This window comes from Equus quagga, chromosome 3, assembly GCF_021613505.1.
Source record: "Equus quagga isolate Etosha38 chromosome 3, UCLA_HA_Equagga_1.0, whole genome shotgun sequence".
Classification (NCBI taxonomy): domain Eukaryota; kingdom Metazoa; phylum Chordata; class Mammalia; order Perissodactyla; family Equidae; genus Equus; species Equus quagga.
The window spans coordinates 116,629,078-116,646,315 of NC_060269.1; the positions used below are offsets into that span (position 1 = coordinate 116,629,078).

The window sequence follows — 17,238 nt, forward strand, 5'->3', positions numbered from 1 at the left end:
GAAATGAGAAAGACACAAATCCACAACTATAGTTGGAGACTTCAACATCCCCATGTCAACAACTGATAGATAGAAAATCAGCAAAGATATAAAAGAATTTAACACCACCATCAACCACAGGATCTACTTGATATTTAGAGAACAATCCACTCATCACAGCAGACCACACATTCTTTTAGGTGCCCACAATATATACACCACGATAGACTGTATCCCGGGCCATAAAGCAAACGTCAACACTTTAAAAAGAACTGAAATTATAAAGAATACTTTCTCTGATCATAATACAATCAAACTAGAAATCAATAACTAAAAGATGACAGAAGGATAACAGGAAAATCACTCGAAAACTAAATACACTTCTCAATGGAAATTTTAAAATACAGAGAACTGAATAAAAATTAAAATACAAAATATCAAAATTTGTAGGTCATAATTAGAAAGAAGAAAAAGTCTTAAGTTAATAATCCAAATTCCTACTTCAAAAGCCTAGAAAAAAAGAGTTAAAATAAACTCAAAGCAAGTAGAGGAAATAATAAAGAGCAGAAAACAACAAAACCGCAAAATAGAAAATTAGAAAAATAGAGAAAAATCAATGAAATGAAGGGCTGGTTCTTTCAAAAGGACAATAAAATTGACAAGCCTGACAAAGAAAAAAAAAGAGAGAAAACACAAATTACCAATCTCAGTAATGAAATGGGATATCACTGCAGACCCTGAAGACATCAGAAGGATCATAAGGGAGCACTATGAACAACCCTACACACATTAATTTGACAACTTAGATGAATAGACTAATGCCTCAAAATGTACAAACTACCACAACTTATTTGATACATAATAGATAAATTGAATGGCCATACAATTATTAGGAAAACTGATTTCATAATTCCAAAACCCTCGAAAAAAGAAATCTTCACGCCCAGATGGTTTCACTAGGAAATTGTACCAAACGTTAAAAGAAGAATTAACATCAATTCTACATACTCTCTACCAGAAAACAGAAGAGGAGAGAACACATCCCAATTCATTTTACGAAGCTAGTATTACCCTGATACTAAAACCAGAAAAAGACAGTATCAAAAAAGAAAACTACAGACCAATATCCCTCGTGAATATAGACATAAAACTCCTTAACAAAATATTAGCAAATAGAACTCAGTGATATATAAAAAATAATTAGATATCATGATCAAGTGGGGTTTAATCCAGGATATAAAGTTGGTTCGATATTTGAAAAGTCAATACAATCCACTACAATAGCAAGATAAAGAAGAAAAATCACATGATGACACTTATTGAAGCAAAAAAGCACCTGACAAAATTCAGCATATATTCATGATACAAATTCTCATAAAAAGAGGAGAAGGGGGAACTTCAACCTGATAAAGAACATCTACAAAAAATCTACAGCTAACACGATACTTAATAGTCAAAGACTGAATGTTTCCCCTCTAAGATAAGGAACAAGGCAAGATATATGCTCTCAGCACTCTCATTTAACATAGTGCTGGAAGTTCTAGTCAGTGCCATAAGCAAGAAAAGGAAATAAAAGGCATTTAGATTAGAAAGAAAGAAAAACTGTCTCCATGATTGTTTACATAGTAAATCCCAAAGAACCTACTAAAAAAACAACTTACAGAAATATTGAGTTCACTAAAGTCACAGGATGGAAGGTTAATATACAAAAATCAACTGTATTTCTATATACCTGCAATGAATGTATGGAAATCAAAATAAAAAATGCAATATCCTTTGCATTGCGCCCCAAAAAGAGAAAAGAAACACTTAGATGTAAATCTAATAAAACAAGTATCATCAAATATCATGGGTTAGCTACAAGGATCAAAAGAATAACGTGTGTGTAAACTGTTGGTAAAATGTAAAATATTACACAAATTGTAAAATATTATCATATCTGTGCATTCCTTACCTAAGAAATATGGTGCCTTTCATCCTGCTGCAGCTGAGTTCTGTGGAAAGATACTCAAACAATGCCACTGAGGACAGTCTCATAGGCTGTCCTTATAAATTAACTAAAATAAAGGGATTAAGTAAATTAGGCTCTATTGTCCAAAGTAATTATGACAGTAGGTTATCATTTCTCTTTACTCATTTGGGATACTGAGAATTACACTTGAATCAAGGCATAAAATGAAGAAGTGTTATCTGCTCTGAGCAAGAATTAGAACTCTGTTTATAAAACTGACATATGACTAAGAATGCTAATCTTGTTAAGTCACAACTAAAATGGAATATGAGGATTCACATTTTTAAAATATTCATTTTTGTCTTTTAATAAGCATTTAATAAAAATGGTATTTGTTTTCTAATCAAGGTTTAGACAACTCAGCAGGCACTTAAAACAACTCTAAAATGGAGAAATTGAGTTAATTATATACTGTTTTTAGCTTGATAATTATTCACTGAATATAAAATGTATTATAAATAATATATCCCATGTGTATCTGGCACTATAAAAATTTGACACTCCAAGTGGTTGTCTTCATAGTGATCTGTCCAAACTATAAATTACATGAATTCTATGATTTTTAAAAATGTGTAAATATCCAATAAATATGTAGTTTGCAATAAAAATACACACATTGCCAAACACTGGCCACCATGACTAATGGGGAGAAAAACATTTATTAAAATACATATGTCATTCAATTATTTAACAAAGAATAATGACAAAAATGCTTCCTTGTCAACTATCCCTTACTATGTTAAGTTACATCCCAGACGCTCAATGGTCTATGCACCATCAAAGATAGTAAAAGGTTACTGACATAATAACCACTTAAAAATAAGTTCTGGTTACTAAAGACCACCGAGATGAAGTACATATGATTCTCTCATTACAGAGTTAAAGAATCCTTGTTACGAGTTCCTAGTGACTATCTACTCCAACCTTTTCACTGTACAGAGAAGGAAAACTGCCACAATCACAGAGGTCAATTGAGCAAATAAAGAGGACAGTCAGGACTTGAACCCAGGTCCCCTGATTCCCTGATTGGCATTCCTTACTGGAAACCAAAAAGAGAAATACCTCTGGGAGTAGATATTAAAATGTTATCTTCACCATTTTAACTTTCAACTAGACTCAGAAAGTTTATTTGTGGGGCTACTATCCCAGGCAGGTGTCATTAGATATGACACCAAGGCATAGTGAATTTGTAATGGCTGACAAATCACAAAAAAATAACAAGTCATAGAAGCTTTAATTTCTTCTTCCATTAGTGTACATGACTCACCATTATTTCTGCAAGCATACAGTTATTGAGAGGATTTTTTTTTCCCGAGGAAGATTAGCCCTGAGCTAACATCTGCGCCAATCTTTCTCCACTTATATGTGGGTTGCCACCATAGCATGGCTAACGAGTGGTATAGGTCCACACCCAGGATCTGAAGCTGTGAACCCAGGCTGCCAAAATGGAGGGTGCCAAACTTAACCACTACACCATGGGGCTGGCCCCAAGAGAGGATTTATTAAACATAAGGGTAGCAGAAAGCTCTGGGAATGGGCTTACTAGCTTTTCTTCCACACATACAAAAAGATTGATAGATATAAATAAATAAGCTCCAGCAAACATTTGCAGCATTAGCAGCATTATTCACAATAGGGAAAAAGTGGAAACAACTCAAATGTCCACCAGCTGATGAATGGATAAACAAAATGTGGTATATCCATACACTGGAATACTACTTGGCAATAAAAAGAAGCAAAGTACTAACATATGCTACAATATGATGGACTTCAGAAATATGCTAAGTGAAAGAAGCCAGTCACAAAGATCACATATTGTATGATTCCATTTATATGAAATGCTCAGCACAGGAAAATCCAAAGAGAACAGAAAGATTAGTGGTTGCCAGGAACTGGAAGGAGTGGGGAATGGAGAGTGACTGTTAATGGGTATGGTGTTTCTTAAGGGCGTGATGAACATCTCTAACATCAAACAACAGTAACAGCTGCTCAATTCTAGGAATATACTAAAAAACAATGAGTTGTATATTTTAAAAGAATGAATTTTAAAAGTAGCAGAAAGTGAATAAAAAAGGCAAGAAATATCAGAAAATAAGTAGCCATATTTTTGAAGAGTTCCCCAAAACAACAGAAGAGGGAACTCTAGAGCCACAAAATTAGAAAATCTTAAATCAAGCTCCTTTTCTAAATGTTTAGAAAAATGAATTTCATGGAAAAAATGAGTAACAGAAAAGGGTTGAGGTCAAATCCCACATAAAGTTATTATAAGAAAAAAGAGAGAAAGCAACAGAATAACATTTCTACTAATGATGGAAACTTGCCAGAAATCATGTCCACCATGTACATACAAAAATCACAATCTACTATTTCAAATTCTAAAGCCATTCAAGAAAATGATACAAGATATGAAAGAACATCGTAAATCAGAATGGGAAACACTCGAAAATGAGGCAATGGAACCCAGCAAAGAATGAGACATAAAATAAATCCTTTCACAATGAAGTTTAAGATAGAAGGAACACAAGAGTCATGGTATACAAAGATTATGCTTTAACAGAAATAGACAATGAAAAGAAACTTTATAAAACAAGAAGAAATGAAGAAAGATGAAAAAGATTCAAGAGAAGTCAACAGATACAGAAGACAGGCAAAAGAATATCCAATTTGTGTACAACAGAAATCCCTACCAGAAAGAAAACCAAGGCAAGAGAACAGAATACTAAAAATTATAATCCAAAAGAATTTGCCTAAAATTTAAAAACATTTACAACTCCAGATTGAAAAGACACACCACATATCCGAGAAAATTAATTCAGAATGACCAATACTAAGAGATATTCTCATAAATTATTGAACTTTAAAACATTCTTTGGACATCCAAAGACCAAATGATTCTAACAGACAAAATTCTTTATTCCTGACAAAAATAGACTGATATATTTAATATACTCAAAGAAAGAAAATGTGAGCCAAAGATCTCATATCTAGCTAATGACTTTCAAACATAAAAACAGCAGACAGGCTCTCATCAACACGCAAAAACTGAGGGAATGGATTTTGTTTCCACAAGGCCTTCTTGAGGAATCTACTAGAGAATGAGATTCAAACAAGAAAAATGACTGGGGAGACAATAACATACAGACTGGTAGCAAGGATCAAATATATATTTAAATGTAGACCTAAGACTAAATAAATAAGGCATATAAAGGAGAGTAATAGCTATTTAATCTGACAATGGAGATATAGCATAACTAAAAAAAAAAAAAAAAATGGAGGGAGCATGCGCAAAAAGTTTCATAAACTGTTTTCAATAATAATATCGTATGGTATTATGCTAATGTCATCCCTACAAGATTTTGTGTGTAATATGGGATAAAACAAATTATTAAATGATACTGTAATTTTGTGTGTTGCTGATAGATAGGATTCTCAGAGCAAAATAAGAGATACAGATGTAAATTAAAAGAGTTAAGTATTTACCCTCAAGCCCTGAATTTGAATAGGAAGTAGCAGAATGAACTCATTAGAGCATTCAATCTTTAAAAATACACAAAGACAAATCTACACATATATTTACTAGCTCTAGTAATTGAAAAGACCTAGAAACAACGACCAACCTGGTACCAATGAGCACAGCTGAAAACTTGGATTTTGGTTTTAAAATACCAATTCCTACCTTCAAAACCAGTCTTTCTGAAGAAATGACTAAATCCAGGTCTGCAGCAGGAAATGTACAAGGTGAGTCTATCTTGTCATACCAGTTAGCAAGAAGTTATCAAAGACTACTAGGGTAGGGTTGTGTCAGAAAGACTTGAAAGCCAACTTGAAGCAGCTTCCACCAAAGCTGGGAAAATATCCAGAATGGATCGAAACACATAAAAAGATTTACATTTACAAGTTTATAATGATATATATTTAAGAAAAATATTGTTCACCTTTGCAGGATGCTAGGTTGCCAATTTTTTATTTTGTAAACTGGTAAATAAAGGGAAAGAACAAGTATTTATTCTGAATTTCCTAATGAAACTGTATTGCTGGGTGACCAAATAATTAAGAAAAGTTCCTCTTTACACAAGCATTTTGACAAATAAAAAAAGGAATGTTAGAATTGGAATAATCTAGCTCTGTGATACCTGATAAAGTAAGGATATGGGCATTAAGTGTCAATGGCTGTTAACAACACAAAAAAGATGTGATGCACCTTTGGCTGAAGAAGCAGCACCACCTATAAAAGCAGTCTCGCCCAAAATAACAAAACTGAATCTAATTAAGCATCTAGATCCAACTATCAACTTACAGGAAGTACAGAGGAACCTGCTAAATGACACCATGGAAAAGATGCCAGCAAAATTCAGCCTGTGTGAACATCTACAGGACAAATGATCTTTTTGGTTTCTTCAGCAAACAAACAAGGGAGAGTAAAGAGATGGAAGAAAACTGTAAACTAAGAGAAACTCAAAAAGACGTATATTAAAGAAGCAAAACTATAGTTTCATTACTTGGATGATAAAAATCATATAGAGAGGTAAGGAAATGATTCCTATAAAAATTCGGAAGAATGGCTAGTCTGAGGGGAGGGGGATCAAGAGAGGATTATGTTTGGAAGCAGACAGGTGGAGAGTGTCTGAGGTAGCAAGTTCTCATCTTCTGATATGGATGGTGGTTACTAGGGGGTTGCCTGATAAGAATTCATTAAGCTATGTATTACACAGTTTTCTGAAGGTGTGTTATATTTTTTTTAAAAGTTTAAAAAACAGGTTTATAAATTAGAAATCCTTTTAAATTTATTAATCCTTCAATTCTTAGATAAATGCACTAGAGTCTATGAAAGGACAAGTCAAAAAGTTCTACAATCTCAAGATATGGAGAGAAATACTTTAACAAGGTTAATGTATAAGTTGAAGGAAAACTAGAGAAGATGATTTGCAAAAAATGTTTCCTCTAATGGTAGCAGCATTCTACTTTATCTATAAACTTTGGGCTAGGGAGGAATAAAAAATATAATGAGGTTACTTGGAATTAGGTCTTTAAACCTTATAGCTGTAACTAACATTCTAAAATGTAGCCAGTATTTAATCTGGAAAAAATCAAGGCACAAATTTCACAGAGGAGAAAATTCTGATCTAGGACTTACTCAGCAAAGGAAATTTATAGATGCAGTCAAGATTTAACCAAAGAGGAAAGAAAGATCTTGGAAAATCATAAAAGCCTTACCATGTCCAAATGCAAATAATCTATTCAATTATCAAATAGCATGAAATGGTCTAACAGGAATTTCTGTGTTTGGAGGGAGCCCCAGGAATAGCCCCCATGCTCTCTCCCTTCCCATTCCCAATTGTACGTAACAAAGCTATGGGAGGGGGAGCAACTCCTATCACTTTAACTGGATCTAGAAACTCTATTTACGGCAGAGGCTGGCTCTGACCACACCTATGACAGAAGAGAAAGTAAAGAGGGGCTAGAACAGGGGAAAAAAAAAAAAGGAAAGGATATAATGAGCGTATCCTGTTTCTGATACAGATTCAATAAATACTTGTTGATAGAAAGGGGAACACAAGAAATTTTAAATTTTGGATCCAGGATAATCACGTAATTCCTGGGTTCTCCATTTTCAGACAGTCTGATATCAAACAGTATTTTAAACTCAAATCAACAAGGCCTATTATAAACTTATTTATCTGACCTTGAATATCTGAAAATATAGTGAATTAAAGAAGTTATTAGACAACTACCATCACTAACTCCTCCTTAGTTGCCTTTTTCCTTCTAAATAAAAATGTTTCTATATCTTAATTTGTCCTGATTCTCCACATTCACTTTTTCTAACGAGTCTTCATTTTCTTTCCCTGACTTGGTGAGGTCTGAACCCTGTTTACCTCCACTTGACTGAGTTCCCAACAACTGCGAATGAATAATCTCTTTGTCAAAGCAGTTTGTTTTAGCAGTCACTTCCACGAAGCCTTAAAATACACAATGGATTCTTTTCCTCAAAGAGAAGGATGGGCTAAAGAAACACAAAAACCTTGCAAGAGGAAAACACAAAGAGGAACGTGTCCAGCCTTTCTTGAGTGTGAGTGTGAATGACTGTGTTCATTTAACAAATGTTTATGGTGTGTCTCTTGGTGCCAGGTAACACAGTTTTTACTTCCCTTCTCATCTTCATACTCCAGCTACTACTAAATGCAATTAAAATCAAAGTGATCATATTTCCAATTGTGTACCTTTTCTTCCTCTTCCCATGATGCTGTGAGCCCTTAAAATAAGTACATCAGCTTTCTAGGAAATGTTATAGACTCATCTTCAGGAGGGGACAATTGATTGATGCGACAATTTACTATAAAGTCCGTGTTTCTCTACTAATGTGCCTACTCTCTACTAATGGTCTAATGTGCCAAAGTTACCCTACAACGGCAGAAAATTCCACAGTCCCATGCAGATCCCTCTCTCTTAAAGTCTGGATATGAGGGAAAGTTCAAAAATCCATTTTGGCCTTGAATCCAAGAGGTATTCTCCAACTCAGCTTTACCAGTAATTACTAATATTTTAAGTCCTACTGTATACTTGTGTCCATTTTTCAATTGGTTCAGAACTTATAGTGTAAAATGATCATACCAACCAGAAAATATGAGAGTCAGGATTAAGTTAAATAAGTAAGAGATTAAACAAAATGAAACAACACAGAAGAAAACCAAACACACACACTTACAGACTTCTCTCCCTTTACTAAGTCAACTAGACAGCTGGAGGTACCAAGAATTTTGAGATTGGGTTTTCCTGTCATCTTATCATGGAGGGTGGGCAGTTTGGTGCTTAGAGTCACAAAAATAATGGAACCATAGGCAAACTTTTTTAAAAAGTCAGAAGTTATGATCTTCTTAACCTAATAAACAACAACCTAAAATCTAAATAACAATTTACAATGATTTAAACCTACCTGATTCCAAAAAACATTATGAAGCAGCTTACAGAAGCAGACAGCAAATAAAATTTATGTAAACTTACAATCCTCCACTTTTTTATGGTATAGTTAACTCTTGCCCTGTTTTAGACACCACAATCCTTTCATGATCATCTGTTTTCACCTACCTCCCACCCCTAAAAGTACTTTAAAAATACCTAGAAGTCTCATAAAAGAAGCCTGAAGTCCTCAAATAATTTCTATAAAAATCCTTTTCTATAATAATCCCTAAAAAATCATCTTGTTCTCCATCCAAATAACATAATCTATCCAGCCTATAATTTCTGACAGTGGCACCAAAAGACACGTGTATTGGAGCCCTATGATCAACTTCTGATATTCAAAACACGAACATTCACATATCCTACTTTTCAACTATTCTCTGTCCTTCAGATTCTATTATCTAAAACTATTTCCTTAAATTATACTTAATCCACCAAATCAATCCTAAAACATTTGCATTAATGAACTTGTTAAAACATCTATTTCAGTACTTTTGTAACCATATTAACTAAATCTTTTTTTCAACAAATCAAATCTGAAACCTCCTCTTTCCACATAATGTCTTTTAGCGCTTTATCTTCCTTATATATCTTTGTTGTTTATTGAGTTCTGAAGCTATCAGGAAATCTCCATGTCCTGGATAGGGGAAATATTTTTCCTCATTGCCTATGTTTGTTCCATCCCATTTCCTCTGAGAATTCTATTCATTCTTATTCCTGCTGGTCTACCCAATCCCACAGTATTTCTCCCAGTTCTACTTGTTTCTAGCTGCCCATACATCCAATCTCTTGGAACTAATATGACAGCTTTGATGTCCAATCTTCCTGTACTTCTTCAACTCTCAGTTCTTACAGAAGCTACCACTCCCTAAATATTCCAAACATTATCAGTTAACCATAACAACTTCTGACTTAACGTCAATCAACTTCTAATGTGAAAGAATTCCATTTCATCCTACAGATAAATAAATCCAAAAATCAGTCAGGAGAAAACGTATTACATACATGATGTCTGACATCCAGTTCATTTTAAAGCATTTAATAGTTCATCTAACATTAAGCTAAAACAATGACCTTCAGTTTTAGGTTGGTAAGAAAAATGATAAATTCTCTAATATTAAACCTATATATCATTCATTCTGAACAGAATAGCAACCCAATACATACCTCTGTAGAAAAGGAGTTTCTTCTGCATTTATCCAATAACAGAGAATGAATCCACATTATTTTATTTTATTGTTTTTGTTAAAAAGAAAACTAAAACGTGCCCTACAGACATCACTGACTCAGTAGGTCAAAAGGTATAAGATTTAGCTAACTTAACCAGTGCTGAAATTTAAAACTTAGTAAGAGGCTGTAGTTACCTCTTTTTGTAGATGAAGTTTGAAGCAACTGTTTGGCTTTGAGGGAAGTACGAGGCAAATTTTTCAGCCTTTGCGAAGCTGTTGAAAAATAAGGAACTGTAATATTTGCCTGAAAGGACAAGATAACGGCTATAGCTTTTGTAAACTTGAATATTTTAATACAAACCTGAAAATTTGTCAAGGAATAGAAACCATAAGGTGAAAATGTGTTAGAATCCCAGAAGCAGAGGAATTTTAAAGTGATGCTTAGTGCATTAAGTTGGAAAGGAAAGGGGATAGAAATCTTTAGTGCAAAGTGCATACTTTCAGAAACAGTTTCTTCTAGATGACAAAATCTACAGTATGTAAACTGATCAAAATACCGAAGAGAAAACAAATCACCAGCAAACATGCTACATGATGCAAAGAATACAAAGCTAATTAAGTAAAAGTGATGAACACAAGCACATAGTATACAATAAAATAAATGTAATACTTGTTCAGTGCAAAGAAGCGGACTTTGGCAAAGCAGTTATTGTTAGATGAATTGCCCTAACATGAAACAGTAATTCCCAAACTCAAAAAGAAGAAAACTCAGAACGAGGCAGGTCCTCAAGGGAGTCACAATCTGGAGACTTTAATGTGTTCAATATCATCTTGCTGTAGAATACAACTAATTTGTACTTTAGACTGTGGGTAGCAACATATCTGGGCTGTGCATATATGCATATGGGGTGGGTAGGGGTGTGTGTGTGTGTGTGTGTGTGTGACTATGGTTGAGGGGTTTGGAGGAGTCAGAGCATCTGTTTGTTAAAGTGATCAATGGGGAATTCTAAGCTTTATTCAAAACTCTTAATCTATTAACTGCAATGAAACTCTCAAAACTGGCATGTAAGCAGCAGCCCAGAGCCATCCAGAGTTAAAGATCACTATGGCTCCAATGAACTGATGAGTCCTACACCTATTTAAGTCACCTATTTAAGTGGCTCTAAAACGTCTACCGATTTGAAAGTCAAACTTCATATTATCTCTACGATTGATATGCAAAAAAAAAAAAGGAGATCCCACAATCATAAATCTGGCCTTAGTTTAAAAAAATCATTGCATGGATAAAGGGATACTTGATATATCATCAGAGAATTAAGGAGAATTTTTCCTATGCTCTATTGCTTAACCCTATCAACACTGAAAAACTGTTTTCTCACTGTCTGATAGTAAACATTTTTTAAAAGTAACAAATGTATTTGACTTCAAATTTTACAGCACTCCACACATTACTGTAGCTAAGTAATATTTTATGCTAAGCAGATCTGCAAAAAATTCTCCAAACCTAAAAAAAATCAGTTTTATAATTTCATTGCCTACTATATCTCCCACAGAAATACAGGATGCTATCAGTGAATAGTCTTCATTTACATATTTATTCATACATGCTTTCATCCCCTTCATATTTTCATTCATTCATTCCTGCTTTCTTTCATTCTTTCAAATAGTTAATTATCTACTTTACTCCAGGTGCTGTTTTAGGTACAATGGATTCATTAGCCAATGAGACAGACAAATTTCCTACTCTCCTGGAACTAGCATTCTAGGAAAGGAAAAATAGACAATAAACAAAGAGTAAAATATATGGCCTGCCAGATGGTGATAGCTGCTAAGGAGAAAACTGAATAGAAAAGGAAAACAGGAAGTAGGAGATTTAAATTGCAATTACAAACAGGGTGATCAGGAAAGATTTTCCTAGGATGATATCTGCACAAAGATCTGAAGAGAGGAAGTGAGCCATATAGATATCTGAGGAAAGCATCCTAGACAGAAGGAAAAGCAATGGTAAAGAACCTGAGGTAGGAGTGTGCCCAGAATGTCTGAAGAACAGAAAGTAGGCCACTGTGACTGGAGTACATGAGGGCAAAAGGTTACCAACTGTATGTACGCTAAAAATCCACAATATCTATTAACTATTCAATTTTTTTAAATGAGGGCTTTATACCAACTATAATCATCTGTTTTGGAAAGGTCCTATTTAAATTAATAGCTACGATGACTCCAACGAACCTTACTTATCCCTCAAGTTTCATAGGTGATGTCACAAGAACAGCACCTATAGACAAGTGAAAACTATCATACGCTAATTCAAAGAGTCAGAATGCAAATACAATCAGGCAGTGTACTCTAAATTTGCCTGATACAGACAGAATGAAATGAATGATTTTCATAAGATACCACATAGTCACATGATGTTACCCAAATAGAGCAAAACCTTAATTTTTATCCAAATTATCAATCTTAATTTGATCAGTTTTCTAAGGACAAAATCATTTTTTAAATGATAAAGTGTAAGTAGTTAAACTGCAAGTCTCCAAATCTCTCTAAAATAATAGAATTCAATGTGTTAGTTGTTTTAAAATACGTATGGTTTCCCTGGTTTCTCTTTTAATATTTACATAATTTCAAATTAGCAAGATCCCACTGTGAGAGGCAAAGATGGTACAGTGAAAATATTATTCTCTCATGTTATCATTATGTAGGTTAATGTCTTCTCCACAAACCAACTCCAAAACTCTCTGTATTTCTGTTAAACATATACCACCATTTTCCAAATCATTCTAGCTCAAAGTTTTCTTACTTTAAACTCCATTTATTCATCTCCGTAGTTCTGTAGATCTATCCCTTCCTTTCTATCCCCACTGTCTCCTAAAGTCCTAATTCAGACCTTCATCACTCTATTTTTGGACCAGAACAGGGTCCTTCTGGATCTCCCTACATCCAAGTTCTTTCACTTCCTTCATGTACATCAAGGGAAAGGTGGTGAAAGTGTTGCCCTCTACTCCCCCAAAAGCAGGCAATAAGTGAGTGTACTGTTTGCAGGGAATTCAGAAACAAAATAAAACAAGTTTGGTCTGTTTTTTCATTATCATGTCCCAGCAATAATAATCAATGTCAGTGGGGTAGGCCCCGTGGCTGAGCAGTTAAGTTCGTGCGCTCCGTTTCGGTGGCCCGGGGTTTCACCGGTTCGGATCCCGGGTGCAGACATGGCACCACTCGTCAGGCCATGCTGAGGCGGCGTCCCACACAGCACAACCAGAGGCACTCACAACTAGAATATACAACTATGTACTAGGAGACTTTGGGGAGAAGAAGAATAAAGAAAAAAAAAAAAGATTGGCAACAGTTGTTAGCTCAGGTGCCAATCTTAAAAAAAAAAATCAATGTCAGTGATAAAATGCTCGTCTCTGAAGAAAATAACTTGTTGGCCTAAGTTATAAACAACTGCTGTAGGTAGTGTTGAGTTTTAATAACATATTAGCTTTAAATTAGCACATTTTTAATACCTATCCTTTAATAAACATTGCATTTCACATGAAAGACAACTAGGATAACTCTCAGTTATATAGTTTCCCCTGAAAGAGGTGGATTCAGCTACATGTTTTTTTTCCTGAGCAAGTTTGTAGCAATTTGAAATCAAGCTCACTTCAGCAGAGTATATGCCTCCAATCCCTATGGTACAGTAATATATTCCTATATGTAGACAAATCAGAAATAAACAATGATGGTATAGTGATTATAAAATCAATGAAACAATGTGAGTTACTTTAATTCTGTTGTTATATGTGACTTTGAGTATGTATTTAAAATTTTTCAACTGTGAAGACATTTAAAAATCATTAGACTTGATCCCCAAAGGAACAAAGATATGGACAGTATGGCAATTTCTGGAATTTATTCTAAAATGGATTGTATGAATCTCTGCCAAACTTACCCTTATGTTGAAGATTTTTCCTATTTGTATAGCAGTTGCTTCATGGGGAAAAAAAAAATCAAAACCTTCCAGAACTAAAAATTGAAGACTGTTCTTCAATTGATATGAGTGAAGATAAATTGATAAATCTGGCTATAGTGTGTATTGAACAGCAAGACGCAAAGATCAATTCTGAAGAAATTATTGACATCTGCAGAAGCAGATAAGTAAATATTCATAAGTAATAAATAATAAGTAAATGAATAAGTAAATATTCACTACTGTAAAAGACCAATATGTAAAAGTATATTTTTCCTTTTTAAAAAAATGATTAATGTAACTTAAAAGTATTAACCCATTAACTTTTTTTTTGGTACCATAATGTTGATTTTATTATTTTTTGACACAGTTATAAAATAGGTCAATAAAAGAACATTTTCATTTTCTGCCTTTTTTCTTGGCCATTATTATTATAATTCCATTTGATGATTACTATCAAATATAATTTTGTCATATGGGGGGACTTTAAGAATAATCTCTAGATGCCAAATACTAAATAAGCATAACCCACTAGAAATGAATGTTAATTACTACTATGTAAAATGATCCTTGTCCCTGTCCCCCTACCATGACATTTTTATTTCAAACCTTTTATTGCTTACAAATTCTCATTCACAGTCATCCTTCAATCCTCTCTCCCTCTCCATCTCCAATCATCTCAACGTTACCAAGCCACATATCTTCACTTCATTTTTTAAATTCATCCAGATCTCATCACCCTCTGCACTACTGCCTTGTTCAGATCTTCATCTCTTGCCTGGATTCTAGTCTCTCCTCAACTTTAATCCCTTCTCCACATTGCCATCAGATTGAATTTTCTAAGCAACCTTGATTAAAACCCTAGCATGGCTCCCTACTCTTACAGATGAAATCCAAATCCTTTAATATGATAATAAAAAAACTCCCACAATCTGTTCCCTACCTACACCTCTCGTCCTTCATCACTGCACCCTCTAATCATCCTGCACCCTACACTTTAGTCATACAAAACTACTATCATCAGGGTGCCATTCTTAAGATTTTATTATTGATGCCACTGTTGGGAAAACCTATACCTTCTTTCTTCATGTAGCAACTCACAAGCTCCTCTTGAGCTGGTTGATATCTCTCTCAATATCTTTCCTGAAAACCTCTTCACACTGAATTTAATGCCTCTCCTCTGTTTCCACAGAAGTTCCTGCCTATCACTCCCTGCTAGTGAAGGGCACAAGTCGTCTCATTCACATTTACACTCCCAGTGCTTGGAATGTAACATACACACAATAAATACTGGTTGAAAAATTAAGGACCACATAAGTGACTGATTGTTGGGTAAAATCCAGAGATCTAAACTAAGCATTCAAGATCCTCCACAGTTGAGGTCTAATCCAAAGGGTGTGAAACTTGAATGTGCCCCAGGATCAGCTGAAATACTTCTAAAAACAGAGAGGCTGGGTCCTCATCCCAGAGATATTCAATCAAAATTTCCAGAAGGGCCAGAAAAACTACATTTATAAAATCTTTTCATGATCAGATAATTGACCCAACCTCACTGCACTACTTATCTTTAAACAGAAGTTCTACAAATATTTCATTCATTCTTACATTAGCCCATTACAAAGATTTATCATGAATTACTTACTTCAATTTATGTTTCATAATTATGTAAAATTCAAGTGTAATCTTTTAGTGTTTTGGTTCCAAGGAAAATCTGGATGAGAATTCCTTCCCCACGGGCCTCAGTGCAGCATCGCTATGCATAAGCTGACAATTACCCTGGATACTCCCTCTTCAGTGAGATGTCCAGAGTACACTATTGATCCTATATGCCTTTTTTCTGGAAGTATACTCTGTATTCTATGCAAAAATATTCTTGGGGCTGGCACTGCAGCGTAGTGGTTAAGTTCATGCACTCTGCTTTGGTGGCTCAGGGTTCATGGGTTCAGATCCCGGGCATGGACCTACACACTGCTTATCAAGCCATGCTGTGGCAGGCGTCCCACATATAAAATAGAGGAAGATGGGCACAGATGTTAGCTCAGGGTTAATCTTCCTCAAAAAATAAAGAAAAAATCTTCCATTTGGCTAAACGTAAGCAAATGGATAAATATTACATTGAATTATTTTACTCTTTTGTGGTAATTTACAAAGTATTTATAGTTCAACCTCAAATCACACTCCAATAGAGTCATCCAAGAATATTTTCCAAGATGCCTACTCATTTGCAGTTAGGTCAGCATGATGTAATTCAAACAATGATTGGCAGGACATCAGGAGACTCAGGGAGGAGTTGGGAGTAATTTGGTTTGGTTTTGCCACTTATCTAGTTATATGAAGTTATATATATAATTTATATGGATTTCTGCTCTCTCTAAAAATAAGAAATGGGTTGTTGTGAGGTTCAACTGAGATAATATATGTGAAAGTAAACAGTTAAAAATACTAACCAAAGTTTGAGTATTATTACTTTTTTTAAACCAGCAGATTGTCTTAGGTTTTTCTCCCTTCTCTTTCCTTATTTCTGAACCAAAAATTCCTGTATTTTTCTGAAAACAAAACTTGCTACTTAACCTGTGTTCTAGTAGTCTTAGAAAGCAAGCAAGGCACTAGTCTTTCTAAGAACTCTACCCCTGACACACATTCCTTCTTTTAATTGGAGAAACTGAGAAAATGACATGTATCCATGACCTCTGCAGTGCTCTGGTTTTCTTAAACTTTTTAAGTTACTCACATTTTTGAAATATAAAAGTTGAAAACTGTAATAGCTATAAAAATGAAAATATATTAGAACTCTCATAATATTCATATTTGAATGCCAGCATCCACAATAATGCAGCCACAGCAAATAAGCATATAAAAATAGTGATTGGCACAGTAACAAGGCAAAAGAAGTGGTCCCTTAGGTGGAAATAACAGCAACCTTGCAAAGTTAGGTTCATGCAGACCAGCAAGTAAGAACCCAAGCTTTACCACTTAAGAGCTAGAAAAACAAATGCTTAAAAAAACCCAAAATGCAACATCTATTATACTAACTGGTTTATACAAAAAAAAATAATAATTCATGTATAGAATGTATGAAACTTGCTATTATAATATTTGTACATGATTATCAAAATTTAAAAGGTACTATGAAAACAGTATATATTTATATACAAATAACACTAAAA

At 34.2% G+C, this 17,238-nt stretch overlaps 1 protein-coding gene across 2 annotated transcripts in view; it reads right to left on the minus strand.

Moving 5' to 3' along the window:
• Positions 1–17,238, minus strand: part of LOC124237205 (SLAIN motif-containing protein 2) — an 84,242-nt gene that overhangs the window by 15,144 nt on the left and 51,860 nt on the right. Inside the window, exon 7 of one of the 2 annotated variants that reach the window (XM_046656646.1) lies at positions 10,315–10,392. The exons of the other annotated variant lie outside the window; for it this stretch is intronic. Within the exon in view, the coding sequence (XP_046512602.1) occupies positions 10,315–10,392 (78 nt within the window). The remainder of the gene's footprint in view (positions 1–10,314; positions 10,393–17,238) is intronic. 2 annotated transcript variants of the gene reach the window in all.